Source organism: Hordeum vulgare, chromosome 6H (assembly GCF_904849725.1).
Source record: "Hordeum vulgare subsp. vulgare chromosome 6H, MorexV3_pseudomolecules_assembly, whole genome shotgun sequence".
Classification (NCBI taxonomy): domain Eukaryota; kingdom Viridiplantae; phylum Streptophyta; class Magnoliopsida; order Poales; family Poaceae; genus Hordeum; species Hordeum vulgare.
The window spans coordinates 351,047,052-351,062,848 of NC_058523.1; the positions used below are offsets into that span (position 1 = coordinate 351,047,052).

General features: G+C 43.4%; 2 protein-coding genes across 2 annotated transcripts; one reads left to right on the forward strand and one right to left on the reverse strand.

The window, feature by feature from the left end:
• Positions 1 to 8,954: 8,954 nt before the first annotated feature.
• On the reverse strand, positions 8,955 to 11,999 carry LOC123402142. Its single transcript, XM_045096025.1, has 5 exons — positions 11,795 to 11,999; positions 10,879 to 10,963; positions 10,399 to 10,512; positions 9,406 to 9,507; positions 8,955 to 9,201 (listed from the first exon to the last, which is right to left on the reverse strand). The coding sequence occupies exons 1-5, from the start codon at positions 11,899 to 11,901 to the stop codon at positions 9,157 to 9,159; spliced, it is 453 nt and encodes a 150-aa protein (XP_044951960.1). The 5' UTR covers positions 11,902 to 11,999; the 3' UTR covers positions 8,955 to 9,156.
• Positions 12,000 to 12,022: 23 nt separating this feature from the next.
• LOC123402141 (protein TAB2 homolog, chloroplastic) lies at positions 12,023 to 15,248 on the forward strand. Its single transcript, XM_045096024.1, has 3 exons — positions 12,023 to 12,978; positions 13,074 to 13,217; positions 14,895 to 15,248. Exons 1-3 carry the CDS (start codon positions 12,123 to 12,125, stop codon positions 15,152 to 15,154), a joined length of 1,260 nt encoding a protein of 419 aa, XP_044951959.1. The 5' UTR covers positions 12,023 to 12,122; the 3' UTR covers positions 15,155 to 15,248.
• The last annotated feature ends 549 nt before the right edge of the window (positions 15,249 to 15,797 follow it).

Below are 15,797 nucleotides of genomic sequence, written 5' to 3' on the forward strand. Positions count from 1 at the left end.
CTAGGAAGTAGATAAGCAAAACTCAAACTAAACCATATTATATAACTCTCACTCGATTACATAGATAGATAGATAGATCACGAAACTAGCACTCAAAACAAAAATATTGAACTAAAATTTTATTTGACTGGATTTCGAAATACCTAAGATCAAACTAAGATGGATAAAGATAAATAAGAGGGATGGTCATACGATAGAGAGGCGCCTCCCCCAAGCTTGGCACAACCAAGAGGAGTTCCCATACCCGTGTAGTCAATTCTCCTTCTTTGGTGGTCAAGATGGTAGATTCTTGACAATGATGCCCCCCAGGATACGATTTTCCTCCTCGAGCTTGTTAACTAGCTGTTTGAGCTCAATTATTTCCTTCTCTAGCTTTCCGGTGACAGTTAAAGCACTTTCCACCCACAGATGTATCCTGTCAACGGGGGAAGAAGCAACATTCTTTCTGAAGTTATTATAAGAGATGAACTTAGCATTGGGAGGTTTAACCGAATCTGGCAGGACTGAGCTCGTGAATTCCATGTGTCAGCCCTCAGATTGAAGGGGAGAAGTGAATTCCTATTTGATAGTTTCTTTCGATTCCTCCTTTTTCAGCTCCATCTTCATCAGGCAAGCATCTTCTTCTAAGTGGTTGGAGGAGGAAGAACACATGATGCTCGGCTTGATAGTTTTGATAGAAAAACAGCATGAAACAATAACAAGGGATTTCTCCGTGGTACTAGGGTCAAATCATCGGGAGATATACAAAGAGAATTTTTATACAAGGGAATACATGTTCCACAAGAAAACGGAGCCAGTAAGGTACCCGAGGGCCCCACTAGACATCGGGTCGCGCGAGGGGGGCTTAGCGCACCCTGGTGTCTAATGGACACCTGGGTTCCCTTCCCGTGTGTTTCTCAGTTTCCTAATTTTTCTAAAATTCCAAAACTAATGGAAAATAATTTTTGCAGATTTTTTTCAGCCCGTTTACTTACCGTATCGCATACCTCTTCCTTTTACGGATTCTGGAGTGTTTTGGAAGGTCTCCCTAATGTGCTCCTCCGATGTCATGGTTTAGATGATATTTGTTTCAACATTAATTGGTTTACTTGGGAATTAGGGATTTATTCTTTGTCCATTGACCACCTTCGGGTTAGTGCCTTCAGGATTATTGATCTTAATAGCTCCAGACCGATAAACTTCTTCGATGATATATGGTCCTTCCCATTTGCAGAGAAGTTTTCGTGCAAAAAAATCTAAGACGATAATTGTACAATAGAACATATTCACCTTTGAATTCTCGCTTTTATATTCTTTTATCATGCCATCTTTTAACTTTTTCTTTGAATAGTTTGGCATTTTCATAAGCTTGGGTTCTCCATTCATCTAATGAGCTAATATCAAATAACCTCTTTGCACCACAAAGTTTGAAATCATATTTGGGTTCTTTAATTTCTCAATAAGCTTTATTTTATAACTCAAGAGGTAAATGACATGATTTCCCATAAACCATTTTGTAAGGAGACATAACCATAGTATTTTTATAAGCTTTTATTTAGGCCCACAATGCAACAACTAATTTGTTAGACCAATTCTTTTGGGACCTATTGACAGTCTTTTGCAATATTAATTTTATTTCTCTATTGATTAATTCTACTTGACCACTAGACTCGAGATGATAAGGAGATGCAATTCTATGGTTAACATCATATCCAGCAAGCAACTTACGGAAATCACCATGAATAAAGTGCAAACCACCATCAGTCATTAAATATGTAGGGATTCCAAAACGTGGGAAAATAACTTCCTTAAGCATCTTAATAGAGTTGTTATGATCAGCACTATTGGTAGGAATAACTTCTACCCATTTAGTGACATAATCAACATCAACCAAACTATGCGTATACCCATTAGAGGAAGGAAAAGGTCGCATATAATCAAATCGCCAAACATCAAATGGTTCAGTAACAAGTAAATAATTCAAAGCGATTTCCTGACGTATACTAATTTTACCAATTCTTTGACATTCATCACAAGACAAGACAAACTTATGAGCATCTTTGAAATGAGTAGGCCAATAAAATCCAGACTGTAATACCTTGTGTGTAGTTCTACCTCCCGCATGGTTTCCTTCATAAGCCTCGGAGTGCCACTTTCAAAGGATTTGCTCCTGTTCATGCTCAGGTATACAACATGTAAGAATACCATCTACTCCCTCTTTATAAAGATGTGTGTCATCCCAAAAGTAATGTCTTAAATAAAAGAAGATTTTTTTCTTTTATTGATAGGTGAAACTAGGTGGTATGTATTTAGCAACAATGTAATTAGCATTATCAGAAAACCACGGTGCGTTATGAGCAACATTGAACACAACTAGTTGTTCATCACGAAAGCTATCATCGATAGGTAGTGGGTCATGAAGAACATTTTCTAACCTAGACAATTTGTCAGCTATAGGGTTCTCAGCTCCTTTCCTATCAATGATATGCAAATCAAATTCCCGTAGCAAACGAACCCACCTAATAAGTCTAGGTTTAGCATCCTTCTTTTCCATAAGATACTTAATAGAAGCATGATCAGTGTGAACAATTACTTTAGATCCAACAATGTAAGATCTGAATTTATCACAAGCAAATACAACTGGTAAGAATTCTTTTTCAGTGGTAGCATAATTTCTCTGGGCACTGCTTGGAGTTTTACTAGAATACTGGATAACATTTAATTTATTATCAACTTTTTGTCCTAGAATAACACCAATAGCATAATCACTAGCATCGCACATAATTTCAAAAGGCAAGTTCCAATCAGGTGGTTGAACAATAGGTGTATAAGTTAAGGCTTTCTTAAGTGTTTCGAAGGCTTCTACACAATCATCATCAAAAATAAAAGGAACATCCTTTTGTAATAAATTAGTAAGAGGCCTAAAAATTTTAGAGAAGTCTTTAATAAACCTCCTATAGTAACCAGCATGACCAAGGAAACAACGGACACCTTTAATATCTTTAGGACATGGCATCTTCTCAAATGCATCAACTTTAGCCTTGTACACCTAGATACCTTGTTCGGAAATTTTATGGACCAAGAAAATACCTTCATTCACCATAAAGTGGCACTTCTCCAAATTCAAGACAAGGTTAGTTTGCTCACATCTCTGCAAAACTCGATCAAGGCTGCTTAAGGAATCATCAAAAGAAGTTCCGTAAACGGAAAAATCATCCATGAAGACCTCAACAATCTTTTCACAAAAATCAGAGAATATAGCAGTCATATATCTTTGGAAGGTAGCAGGTGCATTGCATAATCCAAAAGGCATACATCTATAAGCATAGGTTCCAAAAGGACAAGTAAAGGTGGTTTTCTATTGATCAAGTTGTGACATAGGTATTTGAGAGTAACCCGAATAACCATCTAGAAAGCAAAAAATGTGTGTGCTTCGATAATCTTTCTAGCATTTGGTCCATGAATGGTTAACAATAATGATATTTTCTAGTATCTTTGTTTAGTTTTCTAAAATCAGTTACCATTCTATAGCCAAGTCACAATTCTTTGTGGAATGGTTTCATTTATACCATTAGGAACAACAGTAATACCTCCTTTTTGAGGGACACAATGAAAGGGACTTACCCATCTACTATCAGCTATGGGATAAATTATACCTGCTTCCAGAATCTTTAATATTTCATTTCTTACCACTTCTTTCATTTTGGGATTCAGCCTTCGATGGTGATCAACAACGGGTTTAGCATCTGGTTCCATATTAATTTTGTGCTGACAGAGAGTGGGACTAATGCCCTTAAGATCATCAAGAGTATACCAATAGCAGCTCGGTGCTTCCTTAAAGTTTTTAATAATCTTTGTTCTTCATGCTCTGTAAGGTTAGCGCTGATAATAACAAGATATATCTTCTTTTCATCAAGATAAGCATATTTCAAAGTGTCATGTAATTACTTTAATTCAAACACAGGATCACCCTTGGGTGTAGGAGGACCTCCTAGAGTTTCAACATGCAAGTTGTGTTTAAGGATAGCTTTTTGCTCAAAGAACATATTATCCATTTCATTTCCTTCATGCATATGCATATCATTTTCATGGTCTAGCAAATATTGTTCTAATGGATCTGTAGGAGGAATAGCAATAGAAGCAAGACCAATTACTTCATCTTTACTAGGCAATTCTTTGTCATGTGGTTGCTTACTAAACTTGGAGAAATGAAACTCGTGAGACATACCACCAAAATTAACACTCGCAATTTCCTTTTTCCAATCTATTTGAGCATTGACAGTGTTCAAGAAGGGTCTACCAAATATTATGGGACACAAATTATCTTGTGGTGAGCCAAGTACTAGAAAATCAGTAGGGTATTTTACTTTTCCACACAGGACTTCAACACCTCTAACAATCCCAAGTGTTGTGATGGTGTCTCTATTAGCAAGTTTAACAATAATATATATGTCTTCTCTCTCAGCAGGTGATATCTCATGCATAATTTCTTGATATAAGGTAAAAGGGATAGCACTAATACTAACACCCATATCACATAAACCGTGATAGAAATGATCTCCTATTTTGATTGAAACGACACGCATGCCAACAAGAGGTCTATTCTTATCTTTATTACTAGGTTTGGCTATTCTAGCAGCTTCATTACAGAAGTAAATAACATGCCCATCAATATTTTCTATGAAGAGATCTTTAACCATAGCGGTACTAGGTTCTACCTTGATTTGCTTAGAGGGTTTGGTTGTTCTAACATAACTTTTGTTAACCACACTTGAAGCTTTAGCATGTTCCTTTATCCTAACATGGAAAGGTGGTTTCTCAATATAAGTAGTAGGCGCAACTGGGTCAACATTGTAAATGATAGTTTCGGCCTCAACTTTAATTAGTTCTTCAATTTTTTTTATTTAATAGGTGGATGATATTTAAACCATTTCTCCTTAGGGATATCAACATGAGCAGCAAAGGTTTCAGAAAATGAGGCTACTATATCACAGTCAAGTCCATACTTAGTGCTAAAATCATTGAAAGCATCGGTATTCATAAAAGATTTAACACAATCCAACTTAGATTTTATACCTGACTCATTACCATCATCGAGCTCCCAATCTTTAGAGTTGCATTTAATTCTTTCCAAAATATCCCACATGAACTCAATAGTCTTCTTCATCAAAGAACCAGAGCAAGAAGTATCGAGCATGGTTTGATCATTACGAGAAACCGAGCATAAAAATTCTGAACAGTAATTGCTCTCGAGAGCTCATGATTGGGGCATGAATATAACACTGACCTAAGACTCCCCCAAGCTAGAGAAATACTTTCTCCTTCACGAGGCCAAAAATTATAGATAAAATTCCGATCACGATGAACAAGATGCATAGGATATTTTTTTGGTGAAACTCCAAGTGCAATCGATTCGAGTTCCAAGATCATGTATCATCACATAGCCTATGCCATGTCAATGCTTTCCCCCCAAAGATAAAGGGAAATCCTTCTTATTGACTTCATCTCCATATAAACATGCAAGCTTAAATAATCCACAAACTTCAACCACATAGATTAGGTGCATATTTGGATGTTTTGTTCCATCTCCTGCATAAGGATTAGCTAGCAGTTTCTCTATCATACCCGAATGAATTTCGTAGTAAGCATTTTCAGTAGGTTCAGCAGGTTGAGGGACAACTCTGGGTGTTTTCGGACGAGGTGAAGATACCCAAACAAGCCCCTCAAAGGATTACTTTCCATAGTGACAAGTAAGAGTAAATTTTAGCACGTATGTAAATTTTCCCTTACCAAATTCTGCTTACCAAAGACGCTTCACTCCCCGACAATGGCGCCAGAAAAGATTCTTGATGACTCACAATTATAGGGGGTCAATCGTAGTCCATTCGATAAGTAAGAGTGTCAAATCCAACGAGGAGCTGAAGGAAATGACAAGCGGTTTTCAGCAAGGTAATTTATGCAAGCACTGAAATAGTGGTAACAAGTTATTTGATAGAAAGATAATTGTAACAAGTGACAAATAGAAATGGTAACAACATGTCCAGCAAGGTAGCCCAATCCTTTTGTGACAAAGGACAAGCCAAAACAGATTCTTATAATAGGAAAAGCGTTTTGGAGGGCACACATGAATTTCATCTAGTCACTTTCGTCACGTTGGGTTAATTCACATTTGGTATTTTGATAATTTGGTATGTGGGTGGACCAGTGCTTGGGTGCTGTTTTTACTTGAACAAACCTCCCACTTATTATTAACACCCCCACCCCCAAGCATCCGCAACTACGAGAAAAGAATTAAGAATAAATTCTAACCATAGCATTAAGCTTAGGGATCCAAATCAACCCCTTATGAAGTAGTGCCTAGACTGGGGTTTAAGTTTCTATCACTCTCGCAACCCACCCTCTAATTACTACTCCACAATGCATTCCCTTAGGCCCAAAATATGGTGAAGTGTTATGTAGTCGACGTTCACACAACACCACTAAGGGAATCGCAACATTCATATCATCAAAATATCAAACGAACATCAACTTCACATGACTACTTGCAACATGATTTCTCATGTGGCCTCAAGAACAAAAGTAACTACTCACAAGTGATAATCATGTTCATGACCAGAGAGGTATTAAATAGCATAATGGATCTGAACATATGATCTTCCACCAAATAAACCATAAAGCATCAACTACAAGATGTAATTAACACTACTAGACACACCCCAGGTACCAATCCGAGGTTTTGGTGCAAGACTGAGTACAAGAGGTGAACTAGGGTTTTGAGAGGAGATAATGCTGATGAAGATGTTGATGAAGATTGGCCTCCCCAAGATGAGAGGGTTATTGGTGATGACGATGGCCTCGATTTCCCCCTGCGGGAGGGAAGTTCCTCCAGCGAAATCGCTCCGCGAGATGGAAAAAGTGCTCCTGCCCAGGTTCCGCCTCGAGACAGCGGCACTTCGTCCCGAAAGTCCTCTACTTAATTGTTTTAGGGTGAAGGATAATTTATACCAGAAGATGAGCGCCATAGGTGCGACAGGTGGCCCACTAGACATCAGGCCGCGCGAGAGGTGCCTGGCGTGCCCTGGTGTCTAGTAGCCGCCTGGTGGCCCCCTCCGGTACTTCTTCGCTCCATTATTTGTTATTTATTAAAAAATAAATCTCCGTAAATTTTCAACCCATTGAAGGTGTGCATAATAGGTATCCGTGACGTAGCTCTTTTAGGTCCAAAATTCCATCTGCCGGTATTCTCCCACTTAATCTAAACCTTGCATATTATGAAAGAAAATGCATTAGAATTACTCCACCAAGTGAAAAAATGCATAAAACACTATAAATAACGGTAACAAAACATGATGTAAAATGGACGTGTAAGTGACCACCGCACCCTGTACTCCGCCAACAACGACGACTCTGGCCCTGGTTTGGTATCGAGCAGGGGCCTGCCGTAGCCCGTACCAGGCTACGGCTTGGGCACGAGGAGGGGGCCGCGTGAGCTCGTCCCGGGCTCGGGCTTTGGGACTAGCAGCAGGGCACCGCGGGAATTCGGGATGCGCACGCCGGCGCCGCGCACTTTAGAGTTGTCCCCGGCTCCGGCTTTGGGATGCGCAAGCCGGCATCATGCACTGCAGAGCTCGTCCCCGGCGTCCCTGGCTCCAGCTTTGGAACGCGGAGGCCCCGACTGCTACTGGCACCGCCGCCGCCTCGTGCATATGTGGGCGTGGCCCGCGGCCTGAGTCGAGGCGTGGCCCATGGCGACGAAACTCGGTCGCCCTCCTCAAGACTAAGCTACGTGCGGCAAGCGACCATTACATTAGGGAAGGTACGCCCTTCTGAGAAGGCATGCCTCTCGACGATGTTATTCCGCGAAGCCGAGAAGCGACCATCGTAGTGCCAAGAGCTCCGACCATTGGTGGCTGCCAAGCGTATAGCGCGGCTTTGACCGCTCCTCTGGCGGCAAGACTTCCCGAAACACGCGTATCGCACGCGATACGGCGGGCATGTCGATGGTGGGGACAGGCTCCACCGCGAGCCCCCCCCCCCCCCCCCCTCCCCCCCAAGCTCACGTGCCAGCCAGACAGCGAGCGTGTGTCCGACAGCACCATGACGCCGCAGCCGGCGAGGAGCGACGCCTCGTCGACACAAAGGGTGCGCGACATGTCCTGAACGGACAGAGTGCGGCGGCGCTCACGGCTGCTGCTTCCCGCTGCACTGCCGTGACTGGCTATTGCTCCGACTGCGGAAGAGGGCGGCTAGGGTTTGGTAGAGGCGTACGACGGAGTTGGCTGTGGGGCGGCGAGGGGAGGGAAGGGGATTGGGGCGGGAGTGGGTGAATGCGGGTGCACCGCACGACTATAAAATGTATCCCAAATCCTCGCATGGAAAACCGTGCAGTGTGAAAATGCCGTGACCGCGATGTGACTGCACATGCGATGTGACTACACATGCATAGGGGGATATGCCCGACCAATTGTGAGAGCGCCACATGACAAGGTGTGTCCCACTCGTCAGTAACAACGACGACTAACAGTTAACTCCATTGACCAACGACAAATCCCCGTTTTGGCATTGGTGATGGTGGGTGGCGCGGTGGAGGAGAAAAGTGAGAAAAAAAAGTTGCCTTGGGCAAAACTGGGGAGGGCTAAGCAACGAGGGACACAGAAATAGAAATTCCTAACAAAAAATAAGCAGTAAACTTTACCACGAGAGCAACATCGTATACACAATTTATATCTCAGCTACCAAAATTAACAGTGGCACCAACTGCAAAAGAAACTTCAAGGGTGCTGAGCTAAAATCGTGGCATATATATGATCGGTGGATCAAACTACTACTAAGCTGCTAAACAGAATCATGGGAAATTATTTAGTACTCCCTTCGTAAACTAATATAAGAGCGTTTAGATCACTATTTTAGTTATCTAAACACTTTTATATTAGTTTAGAGAGGGGGTACAATTTTTCAGAAGGGGAGACGTTGAATGTCGAGTACATGGAAAAGAATATAAATACAATGTTTGATTCTCAGTCCAGGAAAAATAGCCGAGTAGATCATTTCACGTGCAAATCTAAGCGTTATTGTACATCCAGCTTGGATTAGATATGAAAATTGGTTGGATCCAGCAAGTAAGATCTGGAGCTCTCCTGGTCGACGGAAGTTACAAAATTCTTCCAAGGGTGACAGTTATTGCCCAAATAAACTAGATAAAGCCGCCAGATATCCTGCTAGCTGCAGAAGTGTACAAACACAAGATCACGTATTAGTAGGGTAGAACCATTATTTAACGTTCTGGTAAGTAATTTTGGTGTTTATCGGTGGATGACACATAAGTTAGTTGCAGCATTTCTCTTGAAGAAAACTAGATTTTTTGGTTATTGAATATTACAGTCTATTAATTAAGATGAATTTTCTCTTTATGCTCAACTTATGTACCTGTCCCAAGATACCCTTTCCTGTCCGACCTTCCAATACCAATGCAGCAGTCAATCCTATCACCGCCAATGCGCCGTTAATAGCTTCTGCTTGACGACGTTTCTGCAAAACAGATAACAATGATGTGGTAAAAGAACTAAAAGAAACAAGTAATAGCATATCAAACATAAGATCACGATAAGACACTATATAAATGAAAAAAGAAAATCATACATGCAGCACTGGAGCGTTGCAATTTGCAAGCCTAATTGGGGTCCATGTGAATGTCATTACAATCCACAGTTACCTATTTACTAGTTTAGCTTCCTCCATTTTGTGACACACAGTCACATTTTGGTTGACAGATGAAGTAGACATGAGGAAAGCCATGTTTTGATTCAAGTTGTTTTTTTCCGACAAATGGTGGGTTTTATTGACTCAAAATGAAGCATAAAGGAGATACAAACATAATGAGGACACACCCAACCTCTGCATAACTAGGATGTACACACACAAAGAACCACGCAGCCAAAGAGCAAAGTCATACAAGACCGAAGCTATGCCTAGACGGAGGAAAAGGAAAAGAAAAACTCCAAAGCGATGAAAACAGCGATTGACGAATTACAACAACGACCATATTCACACCAAAATCTCTTGACAAAGGAAACATATTCAAGTTGCTAAGAAATATGTTTGTTAGTTTGCATCCCCTATAGAGGGATTCCTCTCAGGATTTTGGGAGATATTCGTTTCCATCATTTAACAAATTTTTGATCTGAATAGATTATTGCACAAAACTTCTGTTTGTACGGCTAGATAATATGACGGAATACAACTTATGACATGTGGACTGCACTATCCTAGTTTTCTTTTACCAATATCAACTGAAATAATTTCCCATTTCATCATCGCTTATATTCGTCTTAGAAAATATATTTATTCCACAATCATGAATATCTATATTCCTTCGGAGGAGAGATTAATTAGTGGAATTACAAGACAGAAATAATGAACCTTCAGTTTATCTCTGGCACGAATTTCTTGCATTTGTTTCACTGCTAAGCGCTTAGCTTCCAGTGGATCAACCATTATCACTTTCTGACCTGAACTTCCTTTGCCTTGTGGTGCCTGGTTCATTTGATGAGTTCAGCACCTCTTAGCTACCACACAATAATATCAAGAGTAATACAGCTACAACTATAATAAAAAGAAGCTAATTCTTTTTGTCAGGATCCCTGTCAGAGTGTTGCAGAATTTCTAGAGCAAGAAGGCCTCCTGCTTGGGAATTAGGACGGAGGATCATGCTACAATTTATATAGCAGTTGATACCAAAACCAGAATATCATATTCGAACAAATTCAAAAGTATATAATAATGCATTTAGTTAACTATTATCATTTCCATTTTCTATACTATTAATTGACATTGTATAATCTACCAAACTCAGAACACACTCAAACCCCAAAAATAAATGGCCTACAAAGAAAAGCATACATCTGCACTAGCAAGAGCCAGGAAGCTCGTCACATGGCTTCTTCCATACAATGTATGTCCGGATTGCTTGTATTGGATGGTCCATCTACGAATAAGGCGTATAACTGACACATCAGCAAATGGCACCGATTCTAAATTTAAACACATAAAGAAAAATAAGTCATTATTATAACACTGATACAGTTAAGTAATATACACCCACCTTCTCCACACGGATTCATGTTGAAACATAAACTCTCACCAAATCAAAACTTTCGGATGGTTAGTGCTTGGCTGAAGCTAGCGTTCTTAATGAAGACAAACTGTTAAAGAAAGGATGAGAAAGGAATACTGAATGATTGTTTCTAGGTCCAACGCTTCCGATGTATATTTGGTTTGCCACCCAGTGTGTTTCTAACTTGAATTGCAAACCGAATAGTCTAAGGTATGAATACAACATGCTATACAGTTTATTCCATGGTCAGAAGAGGAAAGTGGCTGCCAGCATATCACTCTACAATATTGATAAATTATTTTGATATTACTGAAAATTATTTTGAGCTTGCAGCTTATCTCGGACAGCAAGAGCATTCGCCAAGTAAATACTACTGTAGCAGGCAATCGTACCAAACATTCGCCAAAATGAAGAGCAGTATAAAAAATCGTCTGAAACGCAAGCAGAGCACTTGGAAGATACTACTACAGACTACAGAGAACCATCACAAAACGATTTTCTTGTGGGCTAACCACCGCAACAGCCACAACCTCCATAACTGACTAGGAAAGTGGACGTCGGCGTTAATAAAGCAGCTCACTCCGGCCTTCAGTGAAGCACGAAGCGGGATGGAACATACTGCGCAATCGGCCATGAACTCGAAGCAGAGCAAGAGTGAATCGATGGGATGGACCACACAGAGGGCGAGGGGGAAGAGCATACCCGAACGTGGAGGGAGCCGAGCGCACATGCCCGACCGAGAGCAACGGAGAAGAGGAAGCAGACGCCCGGTGGAGCAGCCGGGGAGAGGGAGAGGGAGAGCACGCCATTCTCGCTGCCCGCGACCGCCTCTCCTGCGCTGCGCTCCTTTTTTTATGGACTCCAGCAGCCGTCCAACTCCACCCTCTAGTTTTTCTTCTCCCCTTCTACTCCTGCGCGTCGTGGTGGTGGTTATCCGAGTCCACATAGTAGGCTTTTCTTTCTTTGGTTGGTCCTACGTGGGCTTAGGCCGGCCCATCACCGAGTCGGCACGAGCGGGATTTGCTTCTCCATGTGTGAACGGAACTCACTCAACAACTGGCGCCGCGACGGACACCACCGTCCACCAACGTTAGCTTTTGTGTGTGGCCGTGGAGGGGCGCGCGCCATGACGACCGCCACTGCCATCGTCGCCGGCCACGGCATCGCCTTCCGCCGGAGCCTCCACCTTCCCAACCCGCCGGGGAAGCCGTCCTTCTCCGTCGCCCGGCCCCACGCGCACTACCGCCTCATAGTTCCTGCCACGCCGTCGCCGAGGCCCTGCCGGTCCATCTCCTCCGAGAGCCCCACGGCCGCTGCGGCGGACACCGCGGCGGACGAGGAGGAGGAGCCAGCCGCGACGAGCGAGGAGGATGATGTGGACCCGCTGGCGGAGGTGTGCTACCTGGACCCGGACGCGGACGCAGAGGGGATCCGGGAGTGGGAGGTGGACTTCTGCTCGCGGCCCATCCTGGACGCCAGGGGCAAGAAAGTGTGGGAGCTGGTGGTGTGCGACGCCACGCTGTCCCTGCAGTTCACCCGCTTCTTCCCCAACACCTCCATCAACAGCGTCACGCTCCGCGACGCGCTCGCCTCCGTCGCCTCCTCCCTCGGCGTGCCGCTCCCGGACCGCGCCCGTTTCTTCCGCTCGCAGATGCAGACCATCATCTCCCGCGCCTGCAACGAGCTCGGGGTCAAGGCCGTCCCCAGCCGCCGCTGCGTCTCCCTGCTGCTGTGGCTCGAGGAGAGGTACGAGACCGTCTACAGCCGCCACCCCGGCTTCCAGAAGGGCACCAAGCCGCTGCTCACGCTCGACAACCCATTTGCCACAAACCTGCCGGACAACCTCTTCGGCGACAAGTGGGCATTCGTGCAGCTCCCCTTCGACGGTCAGTGCCGGATACTACCACATTTGAACATATCTGCGAAATTGTTGCCTTCTGATTGTGTTCAACTTCAAGATGGATGTTGGCCTGTTGTTCAGATGTGAGGGAGGAGGTGGAGTTGCTGGAGAGGAGGTACGCGTTCGGGGCGGGGCTCGATTTGGACCTTCTGGGGTTTGAGCTCGATGAAACCACGCTAGTCCCTGGAGTTGCCGTGGAATCTTCGCGCGCCAAGCCTCTGGCCGGTAAGTTTCTATACTCTACTCCTGAATCCTGATCCTGATTACTGAAACAAAACTACTACTCATACTACTACAACTTGCCGAGATAATTGGTTCGATGTAAGCGTGTGCAAAATTCAGTTGTAAGGTAGCACATGCTAAGTTCAGACTGTAGTTACGCAACGAAATTTTGGTCACAGGTGATGTACTGCTGATACATAGGATACGTAGTGTATCAGGTTGTAAGAATTGTAGCTCAGGCAATGTAGGATTGTGTGGTAAATGCTGTTTATTCCATCGGATAATAATTTGATCTCACAGTCATTTGTATGTGGACAAAGGTATTACACACACACACAAAACAACAACGAAAGAAAATGTTTTCCAGCCTCTGCATCATGGGATCAGATGCACACTGCCATACAAGTACTAGTCTAACTTCTTATCCAGCATATATATATATATAGGATTGATATGTACTCCATCCACATACGGAGCAAAATGAGTAAATCTACACTGTAAAGTATGTCTATATACATCCGTACGTAGTTCACTAATGAAACCTTCTTAAAGACTTATATTTAGGAACGGAGGGAGTATTTGTATAGTAGTCCTAGGTAAATCTATGTGTCAGTTGTTTACATGCTTGTCTTTAGGATAAGTGTAGCTTGTGTGTTCAATAAATAACCAAGCAGACAACTGCCACTTTGGCAAAAGATTTAGAATGAGAGATCTACAGTGCATCGAGACTCAAAAGTTTTTTTTTTTGCATTCTCTACAACAAAGAATGAAGCAATGCATCTGCTTCCTCTCCTTCCTTCATATTATGAGAGACGCGACCATGTGAAATAAAAAATCATCTGTATGCGTACAATTGATCAACATTAGCTAAACGTCAGTCAATTGACTTTAGCTTTTGGGTCAGTCGATTTTGAGATGGCCGAAGAAATTCGCCGGAGTGAGGCTGGAGGAGGGAGGAGATGGTGGAGGCAAGATAGGGGTGTGCAACTTCGCCGGAGAAAAACCCCGGACGTAGGCGGGGCTAGAGGGATGGTCAGGGGCGGCAGGAAGACCAGCTGTGGGAGGCGGTTCCGAGGCGGCGATGCTGCGCGGGAGCGCCGCCGGCCGGAGGTGATGGTCGCAGGCGGTTCAGCCGGCGGACGATGCGGCGGTCTGGGGAAGAAGAAGAAGAGCTGGAGGAAGAAGAAAGGCCAGGCGTCGTTGGATGTGCATCCGACGTTCCAAAACAGTCGACTAACCCAAATTCAAAAACCAGGCGACTTACATCTAGCCATTCCCCAATTGATCACAGTTTCCATTCTCCTGTATACAAATGAGTGGAACTATAAGGTCAGCAAATTAATTTGGGGTGAGAACTAGGAAGGGATAGTTTGAACTTTCAAGAGTCTGATAACATTCAGCGAAATGCTTTGGGTTAGTCGACTGGCTGAAGCCCCTGCACAGTGTTCACAACAAATATGCACAATACCAGTTATAGAAACAAACACAACAAATATGCAAGCATAGCATCAGATCAAAGATTTTAAGCAATGTTCACATGTTGCATGAGATGAATATTCTAATCTCGATAGTCAACTGGCTGAAGCCCCTGCACAACGTTCCTGTTTCTTTATTGGGCCTATTCTCTTGTAAGATGCATGTCAACCAGCTCTGAGATATTTGTTTCTTCAATTCCTGCAGCTTGGATGAATGGCTTGGAGATCTGTTCTATGGAGGTTGACACCGGCAGAGCGAACCTGGTCCTGTCAGCCGGGGTGTCGACAAGATACGTCTACGCCGGGTACCAGAAGAGCCCCGCGACGACGCAGGAGGCAGAAGCGTGGGAGGCGGCGAAGAAGGCCTGCGGCGGCCTGCACTTCCTGGCCATCCAAGAGAACCTGAACTCCGATAGTTGCGTGGGTTTCTGGCTCCTGCTGGACCTGCCGCCACCGCCTGTATGATCTGGCTAGCGTGTGTTTTGTGACTCCTATCGAAATCACTGTAGTATGTGTAGTGCCAACATCAGATTTTGCAATACAAGGTCATTTCATTTTTGCTCCTTGATTACTGCACAAAGGCGTACTTCATGGAAAAAAAAAAGGAAAAATTCATACTCTAAGTTTGAGTAGGTAGAGCAGCCAAGAGCGCTCCCCTCTCGTAGTAGGAAAAACCTTATACTCCCTTCGTTCCTAAATATAAATCTTTTAAAAGGTTTCCCTAGAGGACTACATACGGATGTAAATGGATATACTTTAAAGTATAGATTCATTCATTTTGCTCCGTATGTAGCCCTCTAGTGAAATCTCTAAAAAGACTTATATTTAGGAACGGATGGAGTAGGTAGGATCCTTGTGGTAGCGTTGGATTATAACACGCGCTGCTGCTACTTAGCAGTAGCGCTGGCTCAGGCGAGCGCTCCGAAATTCTAAAAAGCGCTACTGCTAAACAGGACCCAACGAGCCCACCGACGGTAAAAGTAGTAGCAGCGCGACTTTGTAAAAAGGGCTACTACTAAGGAGAATAACAGTAGCGCTTGGCGGGAACCAACGCTACGGCTAAGCGTAATAGCAGAAGCCCCCCTTAGCAGTAGCGCTGTCCCAGAAA

Bases quoted from the DNA above. Each gene is read 5' to 3' on its own strand.
- LOC123402142 (XM_045096025.1), bottom strand. From the start codon at position 11,901: ATGGCGTGCTCTCCCTCTCCCTCTCCCCGGCTGCTCCACCGGGCGTCT. The intron at 10,513-10,878 runs GTATGCTTTTCT...CAAATGAACCAG, and splicing joins TGGCTCTTGCTAGTGCAGAT to GCACCACAAGGCAAAGGAAG. The intron at 9,508-10,398 runs GTTCATTATTTC...TCTGTTTTGCAG, and splicing joins GTGCCAGAGATAAACTGAAG to AAACGTCGTCAAGCAGAAGC.
- LOC123402141 (XM_045096024.1), top strand. From the start codon at position 12,123: ATGTGTGAACGGAACTCACTCAACAACTGGCGCCGCGACGGACACCAC. The intron at 12,979-13,073 runs GTCAGTGCCGGA...CCTGTTGTTCAG, and splicing joins CGTGCAGCTCCCCTTCGACG to ATGTGAGGGAGGAGGTGGAG. The intron at 13,218-14,894 runs GTAAGTTTCTAT...CAATTCCTGCAG, and splicing joins GCGCGCCAAGCCTCTGGCCG to CTTGGATGAATGGCTTGGAG.